Source organism: Vulpes vulpes, chromosome 12, assembly GCF_048418805.1.
Source record: "Vulpes vulpes isolate BD-2025 chromosome 12, VulVul3, whole genome shotgun sequence".
Lineage (NCBI taxonomy): Eukaryota > Metazoa > Chordata > Mammalia > Carnivora > Canidae > Vulpes > Vulpes vulpes.
In genome coordinates this window covers 114,142,512-114,163,031 of record NC_132791.1, presented here as the reverse complement: position 1 = coordinate 114,163,031, position 20,520 = coordinate 114,142,512, and the positions used below count along the sequence as shown (strand labels likewise).

The window sequence follows — 20,520 nt, the reverse complement described above, 5'->3', positions numbered from 1 at the left end:
ACCTGAAGAAATCAGGTTGGTTTGTTTGTTTGTTTGTTTGTTTGTTTGTTTGTTTGAAGATTTTATTTTAATTTATTTGACACCACAAGCAGGGGGAGCAGGCTCCCTGCTGAGCAGGGAACCTGATGTGGGGCTCTATCCCAGGACCCTGGAATCATGACCTGAGCTGAAGGCAGATGCCCAACCGGCTGAGCCACCAAGCACCCCAGGAAATCAGTTCTTAAAATAAGAATTTCTAATAACTGTTTAATGTTTTGTCTTACCACTTTTCTTCAAGGCAGTTTCAGCACCGGAATAGTTTGCTTGCACTCTATTTGAAGGCACGCATATTAAAGGGAGAGCAACAAACTCATAACCCAGGGGGAAGGAGAGCCATAAGTGGATAGAGGTGCTGGTTGTATGACTCATTGCCAGGGGTCCGAGCTTACAATGTTTGTTTCTCACGTTTCTTCTAAACACTAATAATGAGCATTTATTTTCAACCAGGACCCATTCTAAATGCTCTACCTTATATTAAACCCATTTGGTCTTCATGACGTCCCTATGAGGTTAGCACTTGCTATCCCAATCTTCTTCCTAGTGAAGAGACTGAGATACAGAGAGCTTAAGTAACTTGCCAAAAGTCACACAGTTGGTTAACAGAGCCAGGATTCAAACCCAAGGAATTTGGCTGTGGAGTCCATGCATTTACAACAGCTAGTATGTAATATTTGCTGCTAAAGTTCTCCATAACCCTCCACACATGCTCACACACATACCCGTTTATTGTCAGTCTTTATGTTTCATTAAAACGAGATGTTCCTCTATCCATTTGCTAAATTGATTTGCTCTATAACAAAATCACCGATGTGGCTGATGGCTCTAAATCCAAATTGGAATTTATCCTCATGCCACTCCCAGGATTGTGAGATTATAGTTGATATGTACCTGTTGTCCTCACTGCTCCTCTGAAGTGCCACTTGGACACTTGTGATGGGTGCTTTTGACAAAAATACATGAGCCAATAATATGATGCAAGAAAACTGAGAATTTGGTTTTTAACCTGAGGACATTCCACAGTCTTAAAACTTTGTTTCAGTAAAACAGTCAAAAGGTGAGAGGTCACTCAGTTTGGACTCAGACTTCTATCAAAGAGGCAACAGTGTTTAAGTGGATTTAAAATGGGTGTTTATAGAGGGAAAACGGTTTTATAACTGACTGCAACCTGTTGCAAGGGTTTCGTTATGAGAAGGCATGAGGCTGTCACTGCTCATTGTTCCTCCTTAAAATGTAAGTGAGAACCTTGTGAATAATATAAATATTGCCGACAAAATAGAGAAGACAGGCTATCTATTATGGTCTGCAAGATCTAGATCTGCCAAAAAATTACAATGCAATTTCAGTTTGTCAAGTCTCACACAGACTCTCCATCCCTGAATGCTTTGTAGTCACTGTAAGTAATACAATTAAGGTGTTAAGTAAGTGGGAATAAGAAGAGGCAGACATCAAAAAATAGAGACTTAAGAGGGAAAAAATGTTTACCGAAATATCTGATATAGTTGAGGGCAGATGTAAGCTTTACTCCGCTATTAAAGAGGGGAGACAGGATGTTATGAATTGCTTTGGTTGTGTTAAAATTTCATTTGGCTTGAATTTCAATTTGTTTGCAAAAAGAAGTCTCTTCAAAAACCATTTATTTTCTGCATAGAAAACATTCACATGGTTCAAAAATCAAACAATGTAAAGATGTTATACATTGCAAAACCCTACCCTAAGTCCCTGTACTTCATCTTTTATTAGTTTCTTAAGCGTCTTTCCAGAGTATACATAAATAATAGCAAATAATATATATTGTTCCACTTCTATACAGCAAAGTTAGCATATTATACGCTAACATGCACCTTGCTTTTTTTCATGTAAAATATGTCTTGGAGATCTCTCTATAGCAGTACATAGGGAATCACGCTGTCCTTGGTTTGCAGTACAATATATAATATTCCATTTATAGACATAATTTATAATTTTGCTTGAACCTTACTGATAGACATTCGAGTTTTTCTTCTCCCTCCATTTCTCTCTCTCCCTCCATCCCAATCCCCCTCTCTTTTATTTACTATTTTCAATTTGCTGCAGTAAACAGCATATGTTCCTTTACATATTTGAAATGAGTCTGTAGAATACATTTTTCAAAGTGGGATCGCTGGATCAAAAGGTCAAAGGGTTTGTAATTTTGGTAGATATTGCCAAATTGTTCTGCGTGACAGATACATCAAAAGAACATTTTCTCCTGACTTTATTTGTCGCATCCCTGCAAAGTTAAAGACTTTACTGGTCTTGTTCTTGATATGTGATTCCTGGTTTGTGCAGCTAAGATAGGGTTCTTCCCAATTAGGCATGCAAAGCTAGGCACTTAAATTCAACACATTACAGATTTTCATGAGCCACGCATATCGTCTATCTTCTGAGCCATCTTTCCTCTGGAATCTAATTTTTAATCATTGGTGAGATTTCACCTCTGTAGGAGAAGGTATATGTATTATTTATCCTTAACAATGTATGAGCATTTGTTTCAGCTGAGTGCTCTTGAAAAGTGATGGATTAATAGCCCTGAAACCCTCTGCTTATTGTCTATGGGAAGCTTTGATCAGAGCTGCTTCTTACAGATCAGTGAAATTCTTCTAGAAGAACTACTTGGTACTATGTGGTGTATAGAGAATATAGTGTTTCTGCCCGCCATCCTCTTTCAAGCTTTATTGCTAATGTGCTGGCAAGAATGTTAGAATAATGCCAATTATAAACCTTTTTGGTTATACAGGTCTCCTTAGAATTTACCACTCAAACTCCCTGGCTAGATACAGATACTAAAGTTGCTTTCAGATACATCTTTAAGTGCTTATTTAAATTTCAGAGATGAATGTCTTTTATTAGATCTTAGATTAGAAAATCTCGCTGATTAGTTCATAAACATTAGTGACATTCAATGTGGTTTTCAAAGAGCCAATGCCACTTCTCTCATAATTAAGCCACATTTATTAGCTTAGTCCAAGCTCAGTGTCTAGAACGAGTAAGGCCAGCACAGAAATATTACTTAAAGGCAAATAATATGAATTCTTTAAAATACAGGTTCCAGATAATTGTGCTACAATCTGAACTCCTGATATTTTCAGCTTGCAGTTAAGTGATTATTACCATGATACTAATATAGATGAAAAAAATTAGAAATAATTTCTACGTCAGGTTTTTTCCTTTACTTGCTTTTAAGAAACAAAACTACTGGGGATACCTGGGTGACTCAGCAGTTGAGTGCCTGCCTTCAGCCCAGGGTGTGATCCTGGAGTCCCAGGATCAAGTCCCACATCAGGCTCCCTGCATGGAGCCTGCTTCTCCCTCTGTCTATGTCTCTGCCTCTCTCTCTGTGTCTCTCATGAATAAATAAATAAATAAAATCTTTAAAAAAAATAAACAAAACTACTGAATGACATGTATCAAAAAGACAAGAAATAAGTGTTGGTGAGGATGTGAAGAAGAGGGAACCCTTGTGCACTGGTGCACTGTTGATGGGAACGTCAATTGATGCAGCCAGTGGAAAAATTATGGAGGTTCCTCAGAAAACCAAAAAGTACCATAGGATCCAGTAATTCCACTTCTGGGTATTTACCCAAAGAGAAAAAAAAACACTAATTTGAAAAGATATGTGTTTATTGCAGCATTATTTACAATAGCCAAGATATGGGAGCTAATTAAATGCCCATTGCTAGATGAATGGATAAAGAAGATGTGGTATCTATACACCATGGAATATTATTCAACCACAAAAAAGGGAAAGCTTGCCATTCATGACAGCGTGGATGGACTTAGAGGGTGTTACGCTAAGTGAAATAAGACAGTAAGACAAATACATATGATTTCACTTGTATATGGAATCTAAAGAAACAAACGAGCAACAACAACAGAGAAAAATCAACTCAGTTGATTTCTCAATTGTTCAACTGATTTCAGTTAAGCACCTGCCTTGGGCAGCCTGGTGGCTCAGTGGTTTAGCGCCGCCTTCAGTCCAGGGCCTGCCCCTGGAGACCTGGGATCAAGTCCCATGTCGGGCTCCCTGCATGGAGCCTGCTTCTCCCTCTGCCTGTGTCTCTGCCTCTCTCTGTCTCTCTCTCTCTGTGTCTCTCATGAATAAATAAATAAATAAAATCTTACAAAAAAAAAAGCGCCTGCCTTCAGGTCATGTTCTCAGGATTCTCCTGGGATTGAGTCCTACATCAGGCTTTCTGCTCCATGAGGAGTCTGCTTCTCCCTCTCCTTATGCACCTCTCCCCTGCTTGTGCTCTCTCTCTCTCTCTCTCTCTCTCTCTCTGTGTCTCTCTGTCTCAAATAAATAAGATCTCTAAAATAAAATAAATAGAGAACAAACTGGTGGTTGCCAAAGGGGAGAGGAGTAGATGAAATAGGCGAAGGTGATGTACACACATTCAACTATAAAATAAACAAGTCACAGAGATTGAAAGTACAACCTAGGGAATATAGTCAAGCATATTGACATACTCTCGACGTGGTGAGCATTTTATAATGTATGTAATAGTTAAATTACAATGTTGTACACCTGAAACTAATTTAATATTATATGTTAACTATATTTCAATTAAATTTAAAATCTTTCTAAGAAAAAAACAATAATCCAACAGACTATATACACATTTAGACTATATACACTTTCATTTTATGAAAGCTAATCTAGATGTGTAAGACTCAGGACTCCACAGCAGAAAGAGAAACAAACATCTCGATGTGATGCCCTTCAGAATAATTTCATTCTAAATGTCTTTACTGTTTAGGAGAAATCTTCAGGAGCATAACTGCTTCTATATCACCCCATCTGTTTCAAGGATTCTGCTGTGGATAACTACCATTTTTCAGGGAGAATGTAAGTATAGCCTTAGATGTAATCATCTTATTGAACTAGGTCAAGGAGGTCGAACATCATTGAATCACTGGTTAAGTGGTAGAAACAACTCCACTACAGAAATATCTGGAACCTCCATGGCAGATTACAACAAAGCAAAACATTCCATTGTAGAGGGCTTGTAAATTTATTTAAGACACTAGTGTCCCAGATTCAGTTCTCTGGGAAGCAGACACTAAGGTAGAGTTAGAAGTGCAAAAGGCTTATTGAGGAATAACCCCTGTGAAGGTGATGGAAGAGGGACATTTGAGTGGCTCAGTTGATTGAGCATCTGCCTTCAGCTCAGATCATGATCCCAGGGTCCTGGGATTGAGTCCCATGTCAGGCTCCTTGCTCAGCAGAGCCTGCTTCTCCCCCTGCTTGTGGTGCACACTCTCTTTCTCTCTGACCAATAAATGGGTAAAATGTTTAAAAACAAATCTTATTTAAAAAAGAAAAGGAAGGAAGGGAGGGAGGGAGGAGGGGAGGGAGGGTGGGAGGGAGGAAAGAGAAAGAAGAAAGAAAGAAGAAGAAAGAAAGAAAGAAAGAAAGAAAGAAAGAAAGAAAGAAAGAAAGAAAGAAAGAAAGAAAGAAAGAAAAGTAAGAAAGAAAAGTGATGGAGGAATGGAGGAGAGAAGGATTGGGCACGAGGGGCCACAGACCATGCTGTAGACCTGATCATCTGCCAGCCCAGTAAGATGGTCTGGAGCAAAGAAGAGCTCTGCCTGGGACCTTTGACTAATTTTTTTTTCAATCACCAGTTGGGGAACACAACAAGAACATAACTTCAGTTTGAACAGTGATGTAAATACTGAAGGAGCCAACAACTAGAAGCTGTCAGCTAACCACACTCCCTGTAGCAAGAAAACATTCCTTTCTTGAAGGTGGATCTGAGTGGTGCACCCTGGTATCTACCACAGATCGCTCCATGCAATGTATAGATCCAATTCTTCACGATGAGGGCGGGCTCCTCTCGGGCTCTGGTGGCCCTCTCTTCCTGAGCAGAACCTTAGAAAAGGGTGGTTAGGGGAATGAACAAAGCTCCTGTCACTGCAGTTGATTTCAGGGTCACAACTTGTACCCATTGTCTCCCTCTTCCACTGTCCATCTCATCACCTTAACTGTCACCTCTGCTGGTCTCAGTGTTTACCTAGTGGTTTCTTGGTTTCTCCCAAACCCTAGATCCTAAGTAGTCTAAGACCCTGGTAACCGCATGCTGCTTCAACTTGGGTTGCTGCACTTGGCCCATCACAGTCACAGTTGGGCAAGGGAGGACCCAGAGCCACCAAAATGGGTCACCTGAGCTCCACACAGATTATCCCTTAATCCCACCATGTAACAGCAGCCTCACCTCCTCCTGATCATTGGGGTCAATGACTCCTAACAGGACAGTAGCTCATCTTCTTTTCTTCTAGTCTCTGAACACGGAGCCCTGGTGCCCAAGCAACATCACAGCCATAGTTTATAGTTAAGTGGGACTCTCTCTGTGTCCCCTGATGAGAGGGTGCCCTCTTGGGGACCAGGATGTCCAACTGGGGGACTTTGTGCTTCCTGCCCCTCATCTCCGATTTGACATCCTGAATCCACCTGGCTTTATGACTAGGTGGGTCCAATAGGACCAGGTCATGATGGGAAGTCTGGACTCATAGTCACTGGTCTCTCTCTTTTTTTTTAAGATTTTATTTATTCATAGGGACACAGAGAGAGAATGAGAGGCAGAGACACAGGCAGAGGAAGAAGCAGGCTCCATGCAGGGACTCGATCCAGGGTCTCCAGGATCACTCCCTGGGCTGCAGGCGGCGCTAAACCACTGCGCCACCGTTCAAATGTTGCGTCTCTTGTTCAAATGTTCCATCACAGGGCCCAGTTGCATTCCAGGAGCTGGTTTTCAGGAGATGTTATTCTTACTGTAGATGGCATGACTTGCTCTAAGACTCCAGGTGCTGACATTGTGGTTCTCTCACTAGGGTTTGCAATAAACTTCCTATTTGATCTTTTTTTCCACCACTGACACCTCCAAAAAAGGGTCTACTGAACATATGACCCAAGTTCTAAGGTTACTTGCATTTCGGCCTGGAGCTACTACAAAGCTCTTTCTGCTCTCAGCCCACAGCCAACTTGGCTGAATTCCATATCACCTGGAATGGAGGCTGGAGCAGTCTCCCTAGGCATGGAATCTGTAGCCTCCAGAACCCAAAGAAAACAACAAAATAGGAAGAATCTCTTTGTAAAGAGGTTGCAAGTTGCAGTCATTTGTCTTTTACTTTGGAGGGGAGGTCCCAGCATGTCCCTGACTACTGGATGGATTCCTAAAAATTTTACTGGGATACTAGCCCGCATCTTTCAGAAATTTATCTCCCATCTTTTGGAGCACATGTGTCTTCCCAAGGCCTCTTGGCTGTAGCCTCCTCTTGCTCATCATGCCCAATCAGCCTGATGTCATCACAATAATGAATCAAGATGATGTTCTGTAGGATGCAAATGGTCCATATCACAGCCCCAGGGCAAAACTATAAATGTATATTGCTATCTGTCCTATTTGAATGTGAACTACTTCTCATTCTTGTTCCTGATTCAGATAGGAAAAAAATACATAGATTTGCCAAATGAATGGCCACATACCATGTACCTGAATCCATGTTAATCAGCTCTAGCAAAGATACTATGATAGCACAGCAACTATAAAATGACACCACCACTTGGTTGAACTTACAGTAGTCACAGTCATTCTTCAGGATCCATTCTGGCCAGCTAAATGGAAATATTATAAACTCTACCACCCCTCCTCTGTAAGACTGAGCTGATGTTTACCATCCTCCTCTGGCCCCAGATGCAGTACTCATATGTCTGCTACATTAGCTGGATTTGGGGGGATCTACTTTCTTCTTTGCTATGATAGCTGTTACACAGAAGACAAAAGGCCTAATGGGCCAAGTACATCAATCCCAATTACATATTGGGACTTGGAAAATAACATCTAGGTGGATCTGTAGCCCCTGTGGACTCACTCTAAGCTGGACTTGGCCAGAACCACCTTTATCTCCTGGGTCCTAGGGGTTCCCACTCTACCGGGGTCTTTGGGTATCAATGTTAACACAAACCCCTTGTCCAACAGTCCTCAAACTATGTAGGCATTCTCCTTACCTCTTTTTATAGTCCCTAGAGTACATGGCCATAGGTCTTTGGAGGCAGGAATGGGAGAATCATTACCATACTTACTTGTCATGGTGTTGCAGCATTCTTTTCTTTGGGGATCTGGTTACCTTTTTAGTCTACAGGATCCAGGTTTGAAAATTGACTCAGAACCACAACCAACCAAAGCATCAAGAATTTTGGGGGTGAGGGGTCAACTGCCTTCAGTCTCTTGATCAACAATTTTTGCTCTTTTTAATTATACATAGTAAGCAATCCCCTTGTCAGTTGCTCATCTACTTTGTCCTGGGATGTCATGCTCTATTAGTCATCTCCTTAACTCTCTATGGATCAGTCCTCCTTGGCTACCACTCTGATCTGCTTGGTCATTAAAAAGATTATGACCCTCTTGGCTTCAGCCAGTAAAGTGCTGCTACCTGGTCTCTATCATTTCAGGGTCCCATCTTCTCTACTGCTGTCAGGTAGCCAAGTTCTAAGATCACCTTTCCTGCCATCAGCCCTGGCCTACAGAGAAGAGCCACCACTGAGTTTCTTAGTGATGCTTTGGCTTCTCTCACTAGCATATTCCTGCCGGCTTTGGAGGGGGATGTGTTAGGAGAGGCTATGGGAGAAGCTTCTAAAGGGGAGTGAATCCTCTCTTGTCTTCCTTGTGCTGGGAGAAATGTTAGCTCTTAATGAAGTCGAGCGGGATGTGTCTAAAGGCTTGGAAAATTTGAGAAATCTGAGACTCAAAATCTTTGGGGTTATCTACCCAGATAATGCCATTGCACACACACGCACATATGTACATGTACATATATAGAATAAATTCTGTATATGTAATTATATATGGATACATTAAATATACAAGCTTTTTCCAATTAGGTCATGATCTTGGCATAATAGAGCTGCCTCCATTGAGCACTTGGTGTAGTTTTTGTCAGCTTAGCCAGGCTCTCCAGAGCAAAACTCCCTATTAGAGAGGGCTTGCTTTGGGTGGAAAATGCTAGACTATTGTCCCATCACTTGCCCAATCACTGGCTGGGTACCACCCAAAGGAAAGTGTGCCCTTGACTTCTACACCGAGGCTGAGTCTGAATGAGTTAACAGCTGGAGGGTGATGGCCAACCACAATTCTCTGTCAATTCCCACTAGCTCAAATCTGGGAATCTCTTTCACCAAAAAGGTACAGGAAACCTAGGAAGACAAAACAAAACAAAAAAACAATCATTCCACTTGTTTTAAAGGAATTTCATTTTTTGGTTTTGCTTGGGGCACCTTTCCTCCTGCCTGAAAAGCAGCATCGATCTTTGCCATCTTTCCAAAGCACACACGTCTTGGGTTACTAGCTTTACCCCCCTCAACCACCACCTTTGGTCTACATCTTGTCAAAAATCTTTGCTCACTTTGCACCTTCAACAAAAGAAGCCCTCCTGCCAACAATGGCATAAAAGATTTTTGTCATTCCCCCATCTGTGTGTGACCAATGAGCCGAAACCCAGAACACACACATTCACTAATGGGCTTCCCGGCCCAACCGGTGATAAGCCAGGCCAGTTTCTCCTTAGGCACCTGGCACTAGCTCACACCCAGATTCTCAAAGTCAGTTGGACTCATTTACACAGCCATCTTGTGTATTTGGGCATGCCCAGATGGCATTCATCCCAGTCCTGCCTCAAGAAGGATGCATTTAATAGGGGCAAAAGGGCCAAGATATGAATATCCTTGAGTGCATGAAGGAAGAAAACCAAAGCAATTATTATGCCACTAGCAGTTTTTCAAACAGGGCCAACCGTTTTGCTTCAAGACATTTAGGTTGACCATAGGAGAAAAGTCTTATTAAAGATTGGGCAAGGAGAATGCTTTTCTAGGAGGTCTTGGATTTGCATTTAATTTTATTTTAAATTGGCACCCCAAAAGTTAGATTTTCTATTATATACACATGTGCCTTTTGATGCAGATAGTCCTTCGGCATCTGTAAGTGAATCTATGTGGAGGATTCATGACAGTAGTGATAGAGTAGGCTTAATGTGCAAAACTTATTAAATTATCACAGGTTTGGGGGAAAATATTCAATAAGGTAGACTAAAAAATTTGTTCCCCAAGCACTCTTGATCATTTTAAGATAACTTGCTTAAAACAGGAATTATGGTTCTTTGTACATGTCTGATCAGAAAAAAATTTGGAGTAATTTTTAAACGTTTTTTTTACTGAGTTTATGCCTTAGGCAGTTTTCCTCATTCTGCATCAAAGATAACATGTCTTTACCTTGCTCACAATGCCTTTTAAATTATTTACTTACTGCAAGTTTTCATCAGGAGGGGTCTCTCCCTCTTCTCTCTCCGAGGACCCTCACCGGGCATGACTGGAGGTTTTCAGGACACGGTTTGGTTTTTCCCTGATGAAAGAGCATACCTTGCACTGGTTACCTCCTTCTGTTTTATGGGAAAGTGCCCTGGCCTATCATGCTGCACAGCGGCGTATCAGAGAGAAAAGTGAGGGACTGAAAAAGTTTGACTGACTAAAAAAGTTTGAGAAAGTTCCTTTAAATACTTCATGCATACCTGTGAAAAAAACAGAGGAGAGCCTATCTATGGCAACTGTTCAAAACCAGAGAAACAAAAAAAGACGTTAGTAGAAAACCAACTTCATTTAAATGTTAGAGGCAGCAGCTTTGTTTGGAGTTTTAATCCCATGCTGGTGGATGCTAATTCTGTAACATTATACAGTTGCCTTTTTTTTTTTTGGGTACAAAGGTAGAAGGGGGGTTTTCTTTTGTGTTTTTCAGTGCAAAGTGATTCTGATCAGAAAAGACCAAGGTTTCAGCTCCAAGTACCTGACATTTCCATCTGAATCTACTTTTTTTTTTTTAAGAGGTGGAAAGAAAGGTCTAGTTTTTCAGGAAAAGAACCTCTCTACGCAATCCTGAAACTGATCTTTAGATTTTCTTTTCCTTAATCAATAGAAAAAAACTTGATTGCAACCCAACACTTATCTGACTCTAGCGCAGGACTAACTGAATTTTTGGTTTTACGAGGAGGGGATTCAGACATCCTTTCAGGAATCAGAAATAATTGGCAGCAAGTAGGGGAGAACTGACATGAATTCTTGTTTTACCTAATTTTTGCCTGGTTTACCAAGATTTGGCTTAATATTTCTGACAGTTCCTCCAGTCTCTACAGAACAGGTTAGTGACATTTTTCGTAAATACAAATACTTAAATGAATCCTCCTTACTGCTCTCTGAACTGTTTCCCTAAGGGTTCAAGTCTTCAACTTGCACGGCATCTCACTCTGCTAAACCTGCGTGTGATCTCTGCTGGTCTTACTACCATTTGCAGCAAAAGGACTAATATTTATTGTGTGCTTGAGACTTAGTGTGTGTGCCTGACATTGAAGATTTACGATAAAACTCTCATAGGGTAAATTCACTGATTTTCCATGAAAATTTGTCTGAAGAATTGCAATAGCTTCCAACAATAAGAGGAGGGTTTTTATTTTTGAGAATTCTGTCGGGAGCAAACTCCACGGTCTCCCCATGCATTTGGTTCTCGTGCAGGTATACGCATAACTTGGAGCTCGCGTGTGTGTTTGCATCTCAGCTTTGTGGAGCAAGCACAGATCATCCATGCACCTAATGGAGGGTAGAGAGCTGCCAGTTCAACTGATTGTAACTAAGATGAAAACAAGTTCACTTTTGTGTTCTCCCTTCTTTAATTAATTTGCTGGAGCTAATTACTCGCTGTGTCCTGGCTTCTGTTTTTACTGTAACTCCAAGGAGCAATCCCTGGCATGGCTCCTTTTTATTACCAATGTGTCTATCCTTCATTTCACTATGGAAAGTCAATGGACAGTCTTATATTACCTGTGAATCTGGTCAGGACTTCAAAATGATGGATTGGCTCTGTACGATAGAGAAGGTGATGGCAAAACTCTAAATCCTACCTGCAGAAACACATTGTGCTTTAATCGACTTTTATTTGATCCTGATTGAAAGCTGTTTTAAAAATTAGAAGAGCTAGGTCTTGTAGAGGATGAATGTGAGAGACACAACACAGGACCTGCATCTTTAGTCTGGTCCTATTTCTAGTGCTTAGTAGCTGCAGGATAGATGCATTTCCTTTACTCATTGCCACCCTCATTGATTCTATATAATTTCCTGACAATTTGGATGATCTTGTTATATTTCCAAACTGACTTCTCATGGGGGAGTCTAATTTGTTCATGAAGCATTGAACTTAGGAGGACCTGCCAGCATTCGGGGAATTTCAGCCTGACGCAGAACTGTTGATGTTATGTGAATTTGTTCTATGATGGTTGTGATGTGTCTTGGGATTTGCCACCAAACACACCTGGTGTTCTATTTACTTTGGCAAGCTGGGGATTTTTTTTCTTTTTCTTTTTAAAATTCCAGGATGAATTATTCATCATTACTTAGAATTTGGGTCTCTTTCATCTTCGCACTTGTACGGCACCAAGGTGAGTACTACAGAATTCCATAAAGCTCTTGATTATCATGTTCTTGAATTTATAAAGAGATACTTTTGTTGGAACTGTAATTGTCAGGGCAGATGTACATGTGTCTACAGATACAACTAGAAAAATGTAAATCAAATTCTGTCGTCAAGGGCAAAATACATTAACTTTGAATGATGTTCACTGGTATTCTTAATTTTTCTTATTTAACTTCTAATACAATTTGTATATGCCAGGTTGCCCCCATGTTAATGGACTAGGTCTTTTAAAATAATGCAAATAATTTTCATTAAACATATACGGCATAGGTAATGTGTGCACCCCAGGTCTGATTATTGATTCCAATGAGGCCATTTAACTTGTGGTACAAGTTTTAAAGTGTATTTTAAAAATACATTTGTTTGAGCTCAAATCAGGAAGTCCCAATGGCATTAATGTCTTTAATTTGTGACTCAGTGGCCTTTTGCAATGGCAAAAAATCTAAAACTGCAAGTGAAATAAAGGAAATTCTTCCCCTCAATGATTCCTTCTTTTCTGTGTAGCATTGCCCCGGGGTAGACGAGAGTCCACATACATTTCTTTCTACTGTTTTTGTATTTTAGACAAGAAAGATGGGAAGGTCTATATAGATTTGAAACTTTTACAACTAAAATTCTAAGGCGCCTTCTTTGTTTGGCTTGTTGAGATCAGCTGGCACATGATTACAACTCTGTAAGATGTGTGTGGCCCTAACATTTTTCTAGGGTTGGATAAATTCAAACAGTGATAGCACATAAACCACAGTGTGAAAACCCATAGTAATGAGAGTCCCACAGACCTTAGCCTCCCACTCCTGCTCTAAGAAAATCATGTTTTATTTGGTGGGGAAAAGAAGTTCTGGCAACATGGTTACATTTATTGTGAAATTCTCAGCCTAAAGCCAGCGTGGGTAAGGATAGTCTTTCTTTTATTAACTCTGATGCTAATGATAGGGTATGCTGTTTACAAGTTGTGTTTTAATAATAGTAGTGACTTTGAAGGTGGAAGTAGTTTCTAAAGCACCTTTCTCATTCAATGTATTTATCGAGTATTTACAATATTGGGTATCTTTACTATTTGTATTATTAAAATGGAAAAAGTTGGGCAATCCATTCATTCCGCTTTAAAATCATGAACTAGTTAGGATCATTCATGAAAAGAAGAATCTTGCAAATCTGCCTCACCTTTGGAGCAGAGAAAGAAGTTAGGGATAACCTCCATGGACCATACTGTCTTGTCTCTTCCATGAGAGGTATGGATTTTCCTTTTCCTAGGCAGATTGGCCAACACTTCCCAAAATATGACTTAATCTTTTCATTAATATGATTACAATTCAGTGTGAATTTCAGTTCTTATTCACGCTTGGGCATGACTCCTGAAATGTTCCCCATGAAGGATAAATCCATGACATGATTTGATTTGTTATTATTAATTTGAGAAAGTACATCACCCTTCAAATTTAACAAGTACCTACATGTAATGCTGTGATAGGGATTATAAAGAGATTTAAAAAAAAAAAATCTTACCTTCTAGGAATTTGGAATTTGTTGCTTCTCTGTAAATACAAATTTTGAAGAGCCCTTTTGGCCTACTGATTGTGGCATTAAATAAAGAATGTTGATTGAGTGCTCCTCTGATTACACTAGCTACAGCACTCCTTACGGTTCAAATTTGGTTGGCTTCCCGGAGACTTCCGGGGCTTGGGGAACAATGCTTATGCACTAATGACTGGGCTAGTTTCCCTGCTTTCCTCTGATGTTAGCCACTGGAAACAGATTAGTTCTCCAACTGGGCAGATCTCTCATTCCCTGCTCCAGAAGGAGAGAAGCTGGCACTTGGCCAGGCACTGCTGTACCGCTTTCTGGTCACTACGTTCTCCTTTACGTGAGCCGTTGTATCCTTGCTAAAAATTCCCAAAAGAGCTGGACGGTTCTTGGCCAGGTGCTCAGCAGCCTCTCAGCTTCATCAGCAAAGAGCAGGGACTCTCCCAAGGAGAGGCACTGACCGGAGAATGGGGGTGTTAGCATCTGGATTACAGCAAGCAGGTACCTCAAGAGATATGTCCCGAAGCCCATAGTGGATTTGCCACTGTCCCTGAAAACCCGCAAATAATTTTTTTAAAAAATGAAGGAAAGATGATGTTCTATTGTTCTATTTTTATTCAAGAGAGGAAAGGACAGTGGCAGAGAAAAGATATGCCCCAAATGTTGATTATTTCATAGATGCCATTGGACCTGATCATGAGTAGTGTGGTCCCTGGGAAAATTGTATAATTTCTCTCACAGAACGAGGCCACTTTGCAAGGCTTTGGACAAGCTACTTCTGAGGAATAAGCCAGGGTGCAGGAGGAGTGGTGATGTGGTTTACCGGAGGGGAGCTGTGTGTTTTTGTGCGATGACTCTCACCTTTGACCAGGGTGATGAGTAAGAGCCCCATGCATCCTCTCCAAAGAGTTCTCAGGGCCCAGCCTCCCTTGTTCCAGAGGCTCCCGTGTCTGTCTTTTGTAAACAGGAGCTGGGCAGAGAGCCCTCTCACAGGGCCAGGGCTCAATGGAGGTCATTCACGGGCCAGTTACTACAAACCCTCTCCTCCCACTTCTGTCCTGGTTCCAACTGTTGTTTATTTCCTTCTGGGATCTGGTATCTTCTCCTACTGGGCAGCAGGAGGGAGGGGACTCCTTTCAGGAAAAGACTTGATAGTAGAATTTTCGAGCCAGAAGGGAGGGTCATAGCCACAGGCCACCTTCTCTCGACTTGCCTGGTGATCAAGGATGAAGCTGTCCTCCACCTTGCCAGACGCAGAGGCCCCCCGCTCAGTGCTCTGAGAGCTCCAGGCAGGGGTGATTTCACAACCTTCCAGCCAGTTTTAACCATTGCTTTCTCCAGAATGTATGGAAGCGTAGCAATGAAGCGTGAAGCGATTTCTCCTAAGGAGAAATGGCATCGCTCCCATTCTCCCCTTTCCAGAGGCAGAAGATAATGCATTGTGTATGGCTTAGGTTTAGGATAAATGAAAAGGCAGTCTGACTTGCATTTAGTTTGTAAGACTTACTGAAAGAAGCTGGCTTTAGTGGGTGGGAGGGAAGTAACTTGCCAAGTGGAAGCCGGCTCTGCCATCTATCTAACCACCGTCTCTCTCGACAGCTCAGCCCAGGGAGCTCATGTATCCATTCTGGCAGAATGACACCAAAACCCCTAAAGTAGATGATGGAAGCTCATCTGAGATTAAGTTGGCCACTCCCATCTTCTTCTTCGGCGTTCCATACCGCACCGTCTATGTAAGTGGAAGAGCAGCCCAGCTGTTGCTCTGTGGCTCTCCCCTTTGTTTGTCATTAAGGAAAACATTTTAAATACCTTCATCCAGGGCTCCGGGAATGGAAGATTTATTGGCAGCCAGGACGACAAGTTCTGAGATTTCATGAGCTGATAGGTTTTATGATTAAGAAAGTCAAAGGTATATTTAATGGCTAATGTTCATAGTAGAGGAGTATACAGGGCAATAAATTGCTTTTGTGGGTGATTAAACACAGAAGTGAAGCAGAGGCCCCAATGCCATGAACATTATTTCTGCTACTCGACAAGATAAAAAGATACAATGAACCACAATAGGAGCAATATCATTTTTCTTTCCCTTCTGGGGGTGTGAAAAGTTGAGGCATCTGCTGTTCTTAGGCTTCCTATCAATTTGGAACAGAGCCAGAGCATAGTAGAGGGGTAATCAAGTATTATATATAAGTTGTTTGCAGAGTTGGCTGTCCTTGTTGGGTCTGAGATATGCCATGGGGTCCCATTGTCAGACCTGCATGAAGAAATGGTACCATTTGCTATCAGAGCCCTCCTGGGCACCTGTGTTCTCAGGGCTTTTTGGTTTTTTTGTTTTGTTTTGTTTTGTTTGGATCTTTGAGTTTGTTGCTAGTGAGACTGTTGCACGTTGAAAACATTCAGAGCAACTGAGCCTGTCTTTATCTTTGGCCTTAAAGCATGCGGTGAGGCCTATGTCAATTCTATCACATCCTATCCTATTCTGTGTCTTGCCTTGGAGAAAGAGCTGGAAGTCCCACACCTCTGTCTCTGGCCATGTCTATATCTGGGTTCTCTACATTCCTCAAACTTTGATTTATAGCTCAGGACTGACTCCTTTAAAAAAATAGTTCCCTCATCCATTACCTAACCAGTGGTCCCTGAACCACATCGCCTTGGTGCTTGTTAGAAATGCTGCTTCTCAGGGCCTACCTGCCACCTGCTGAATCAGAAACTGGGAAAGGAGCCCAGTAATCTGGGTTTTAACGAGCCCTCCAGGTGATTCTGATGCCTACAAAAGTTTAAGAACCCCTGATCTTAACTACAGAGGATAATCAAAATACATCTGAGTCAATACCGTCTCCCTCTGCTAGTCTGTGTGTTTTAACGACAGCTGTTACTCCCTAGCATACACATTGCTGTGGCATCCTGAAATGCCTTTTGGTTTCCACTTACAGCAGAGCCTCCTTAATCTAGCATAGTGGATTCTACATTTCAGAATCTGTTGAGTTGATTTTGGAGATGGGGGAGGTGTACAGGACCTCCATTCTGGAAGGAAGCCTTAGTTTCCCAGACCTCTAGAAGAAGATATATATTTCCCTGAGCTCCTTTTTCTCCTCTGTTGTACCATGGAGTCTGAACAATTCCTGCCCTTGCAAAAGGAGGGTCCTTAATTTGGGACAGACTTATTTAAGGGCAAATTTTCCCCTGGGTTTCCAGTACTTTGAGTAGTGTAATCTTTTTCAAGCCCCTGAGTTGTTCGGTATTCTCTAGCAGACAATAGATTCTTCACGTCCTTATAGCTGGGTCTCTGGCTTCCTTTCCAAACTCCACACTCTTGCTTCCAAAACAGGTTGATGTACCTTTGACCCAGGTGCTGATCACTTCGCTCTGGGATCTGGGTCACCGTTAGTGTGTGTTATATTACTGGTTAATAGGAACATAACAAACAATTAAAATGTATAGGAAAGTGAACTCCAGGTTTTCTGTGTCTAGGAATTGCAAGTATTCCCATCCCAGACATTTCTGCTGTTGAAGCCACACAAACCACAGGGTTAAATCAATCTCATGGAGCTGCAGACACAGGCAGAGGCTGAATTGTGTACAGGTCCTGCGTCAATGGAGTGTACGTATTGACTGTGATTTGCAATAGGTTTAGTAACTTAATAAGCTTACTAAGCCTTTTGTAAATCATGAAGAAATCACCATAGAATAGTCATTTATATATACAATGTAAAGATTTCATGTCTCCACTGTCATGCAGAGGTTATACAAAGAAGCCATCAGACTAAAAGAGGTTTCATGGAATTGGGCATCTGTAGGTTGTAACCTCGTCCTTGTTCTGGGTACAGGGTGGTTGTGAAGTCAATCAAATCAATAGAAGTCCTTTAAAAGCCTCATCCAGAGCAGGATATGGTTGGTCTTGAGATCTGAGTTTGATAATGGAGTAATTGATTTATCTTTTACTGACACTCTTGTCATATACTAGGGATCAAGGTCTAATATACAGCTCAACAGTTTTTTTGATTTAGCGTTTTGCTTCCATGGTTTTTGTTTGTTTGTTTGTTCTGTTTTTCTATCTATTTTGCATCTGTGATGCTGGATCTTTTTTTATGGTCCCTGCCTGGCCCAACACACATGGGTGCACGCACACACGCATGCGCACACACGCACATGTACATTTGGTAAATGTAAATATAGGATAAAGAATGTGAAAAGGAGACTGATTATTAATAAGAAATGAAGCCAACCACAAATTGAAAGTGAAAGAAAACCAATGAGTTTGTCTGGAAGTAAACGAACCTCCTAGCTGAGCAATGGAAGCTGGTGTTTGGGGGTTTCTAATTCAATAGTTTAAACGTTGTTTTCATTCATATGATTAGGCAAATGTCTGTCTTGGTTTGTGACTCTGAGGGGGGTCACATTTTCAGATGCACTGTGCCAAACCTGTCTTCTTTTCACAGGTTAATAACAACGGAGTAGTTTCCTTCAATGTGCTAGTAAGTCAGTTCACACCGGAGTCCTTTCCCCTGACAGATGGGAGGGCCTTCATTGCTCCCTTTTGGGCAGATGTTCACAATGGAATTCGAGGCGAGATCTACTACAGAGAGACCATGGACCCTGTCATCTTGAAAAGAGCCACCAAGGACATCAGGAAGTACTTCAAAGACATGGCAACCTTCTCTGCCACTTGGGTTTTCATCGTGACATGGGAGGAAGTCACATTTTATGGAGGGAGCAGCACCACACCTGTAATAATTCACATATTCTGTTTTCCACTTCATATCCTGACATCTCATTCTTGTCCATCTTTACTACTGTGACGGAGTCTAATTGTTAGAGCTGAGGAATGTCAGTTTCTTGAGTTAAACTAATGAGTCTTGCCACCCATTTTCCAAGAAACAGAAGGAGATATCATACCTAACCAGGCCAGTCAGCAGTGATATCTCAGACATGTCATCCCTATCACTAATCATTACGAATGTCTACAAAGAGCCTCTGCACAATTTTCCTGCAGTAGGTAGCATTTCTATTTTGTAAGAGAGTGACTGAGGCCCTGTGACCTCATCTAGGTCACATGATCGGGGACCCATCAGGAACCCAAAGATCCTTTCTTCTTGCCAAAGGCACAAATGTTTCTCTCCATCAGCTAATTTCTTTCCCTCTCTCCCTTCCCTGCCTTTTTTTTTTTTTTTCTTCTTCTTCTTCTTTTTTCACAAAGCCTGATAGGAAGAGGAAAGTAGGGGCTGGATTTGGGTACAAATGACCTGGCTCATTTTATTATGTTATGACCTTTTTTTTTTTTTTTTTTTAACTGTGACCAGGTCTGGAATTATTCATATTTGATGCTAATTGAAGTGGGCAGTTAAAACGTTTCATGAATAAAGTTTCAACATCTGCTCTGAAATCCCAAATGAGCAGTCAAATAAAAGTCAAATAAGAAAGATTATCACTGGCATTATCGTAGAGATAATCAACTTTCCACATAAAGGGACAGAACACAGTTTTCACGAAAGCCTGCGGCTCGTTTGGGTGACTTTGGCAGTGGAGATTTTTGAAGTAGCAGACGCATCTCCAACTGTATAATTTCCAGTAAGCAAAGACACTAAAAAATCTGCCCTCTGCTTTCTTAGCATTATTTCTAATTCCATCTGTTTCCCAATTTCCTTGGCAATGAGTCAGTTGTTTAGGGATGGAACAGAAACTACTGAGTTAGATGCAAAGGTGGACAAAAGCCGGACTAGCCATCCACAGCTGCCCCGTGCTGAGCACATCGTGTGTCAGCTCCTTCTGACCAGAGCATGAAGGTGCACTTCATTGCTAAGAGGTTCTGGAGAATAGAAAGACACAGGTTTAAATGGTGGATGCATTGGCTAGAAATAACCTCTCAAGAAGCATACATTTCCCTCTGTCATGTTATGGATTGCTAACAACTCCTCGGGTGATGTTTTATGTCCTTTAAACCTCATACCTTACAGCGTTAAAATGCAGGATGCCAGAGATCGATAAATTTTAGTGTCAGTGGGGGAAAAAAAGGGAAGAAATGCCCATCAAATGCTGACCACCATTTTTTCAGAAAAACTTCCTTTGGCCATAAAAATGGCAAGATAATTTAGATACTTTCTGCTTTGTACTTTGGAGTAAATTTCTGGGCTAGGTAAGATCTCTTTCAATGAGGATGAATGAGGTAGCATCTAAGTGCTTTGGGCTCCTTGGAGAAAAGATGGTACGTGCCCATCCATCCCTATCTTTGAAATTGAGTCCTCTCCCATGACCCCAGGTCTTCCCTCCTCTGTAGGAACACACGTCATCAGTCTAACTGAGTACTTGGCGTGAGAAGTCTCCTAGACATGGAAGGTGCCATGGAAGCCCAATAGCAAGGGAGAGGGAAGGGGACATGCTTATTTTAAGGAAGGAAAACTAATATTTATTGAGGGCTTTTGGGAGACTATTT

The 20,520-nt window shown here is 41.3% G+C and overlaps 1 protein-coding gene across 1 annotated transcript in view; it reads left to right on the top strand.

The window, feature by feature from the left end:
• Positions 1-20,520, top strand: part of LOC112920310 (tubulin-specific chaperone cofactor E-like protein) — a 156,303-nt gene that overhangs the window by 74,730 nt on the left and 61,053 nt on the right. The window contains exons 9-11 of the mRNA XM_072729513.1: positions 12,467-12,531; positions 15,690-15,823; positions 18,530-18,817. Coding sequence (XP_072585614.1) covers positions 12,467-12,531; positions 15,690-15,823; positions 18,530-18,817 — 487 coding nt within the window. The remainder of the gene's footprint in view (positions 1-12,466; positions 12,532-15,689; positions 15,824-18,529; positions 18,818-20,520) is intronic.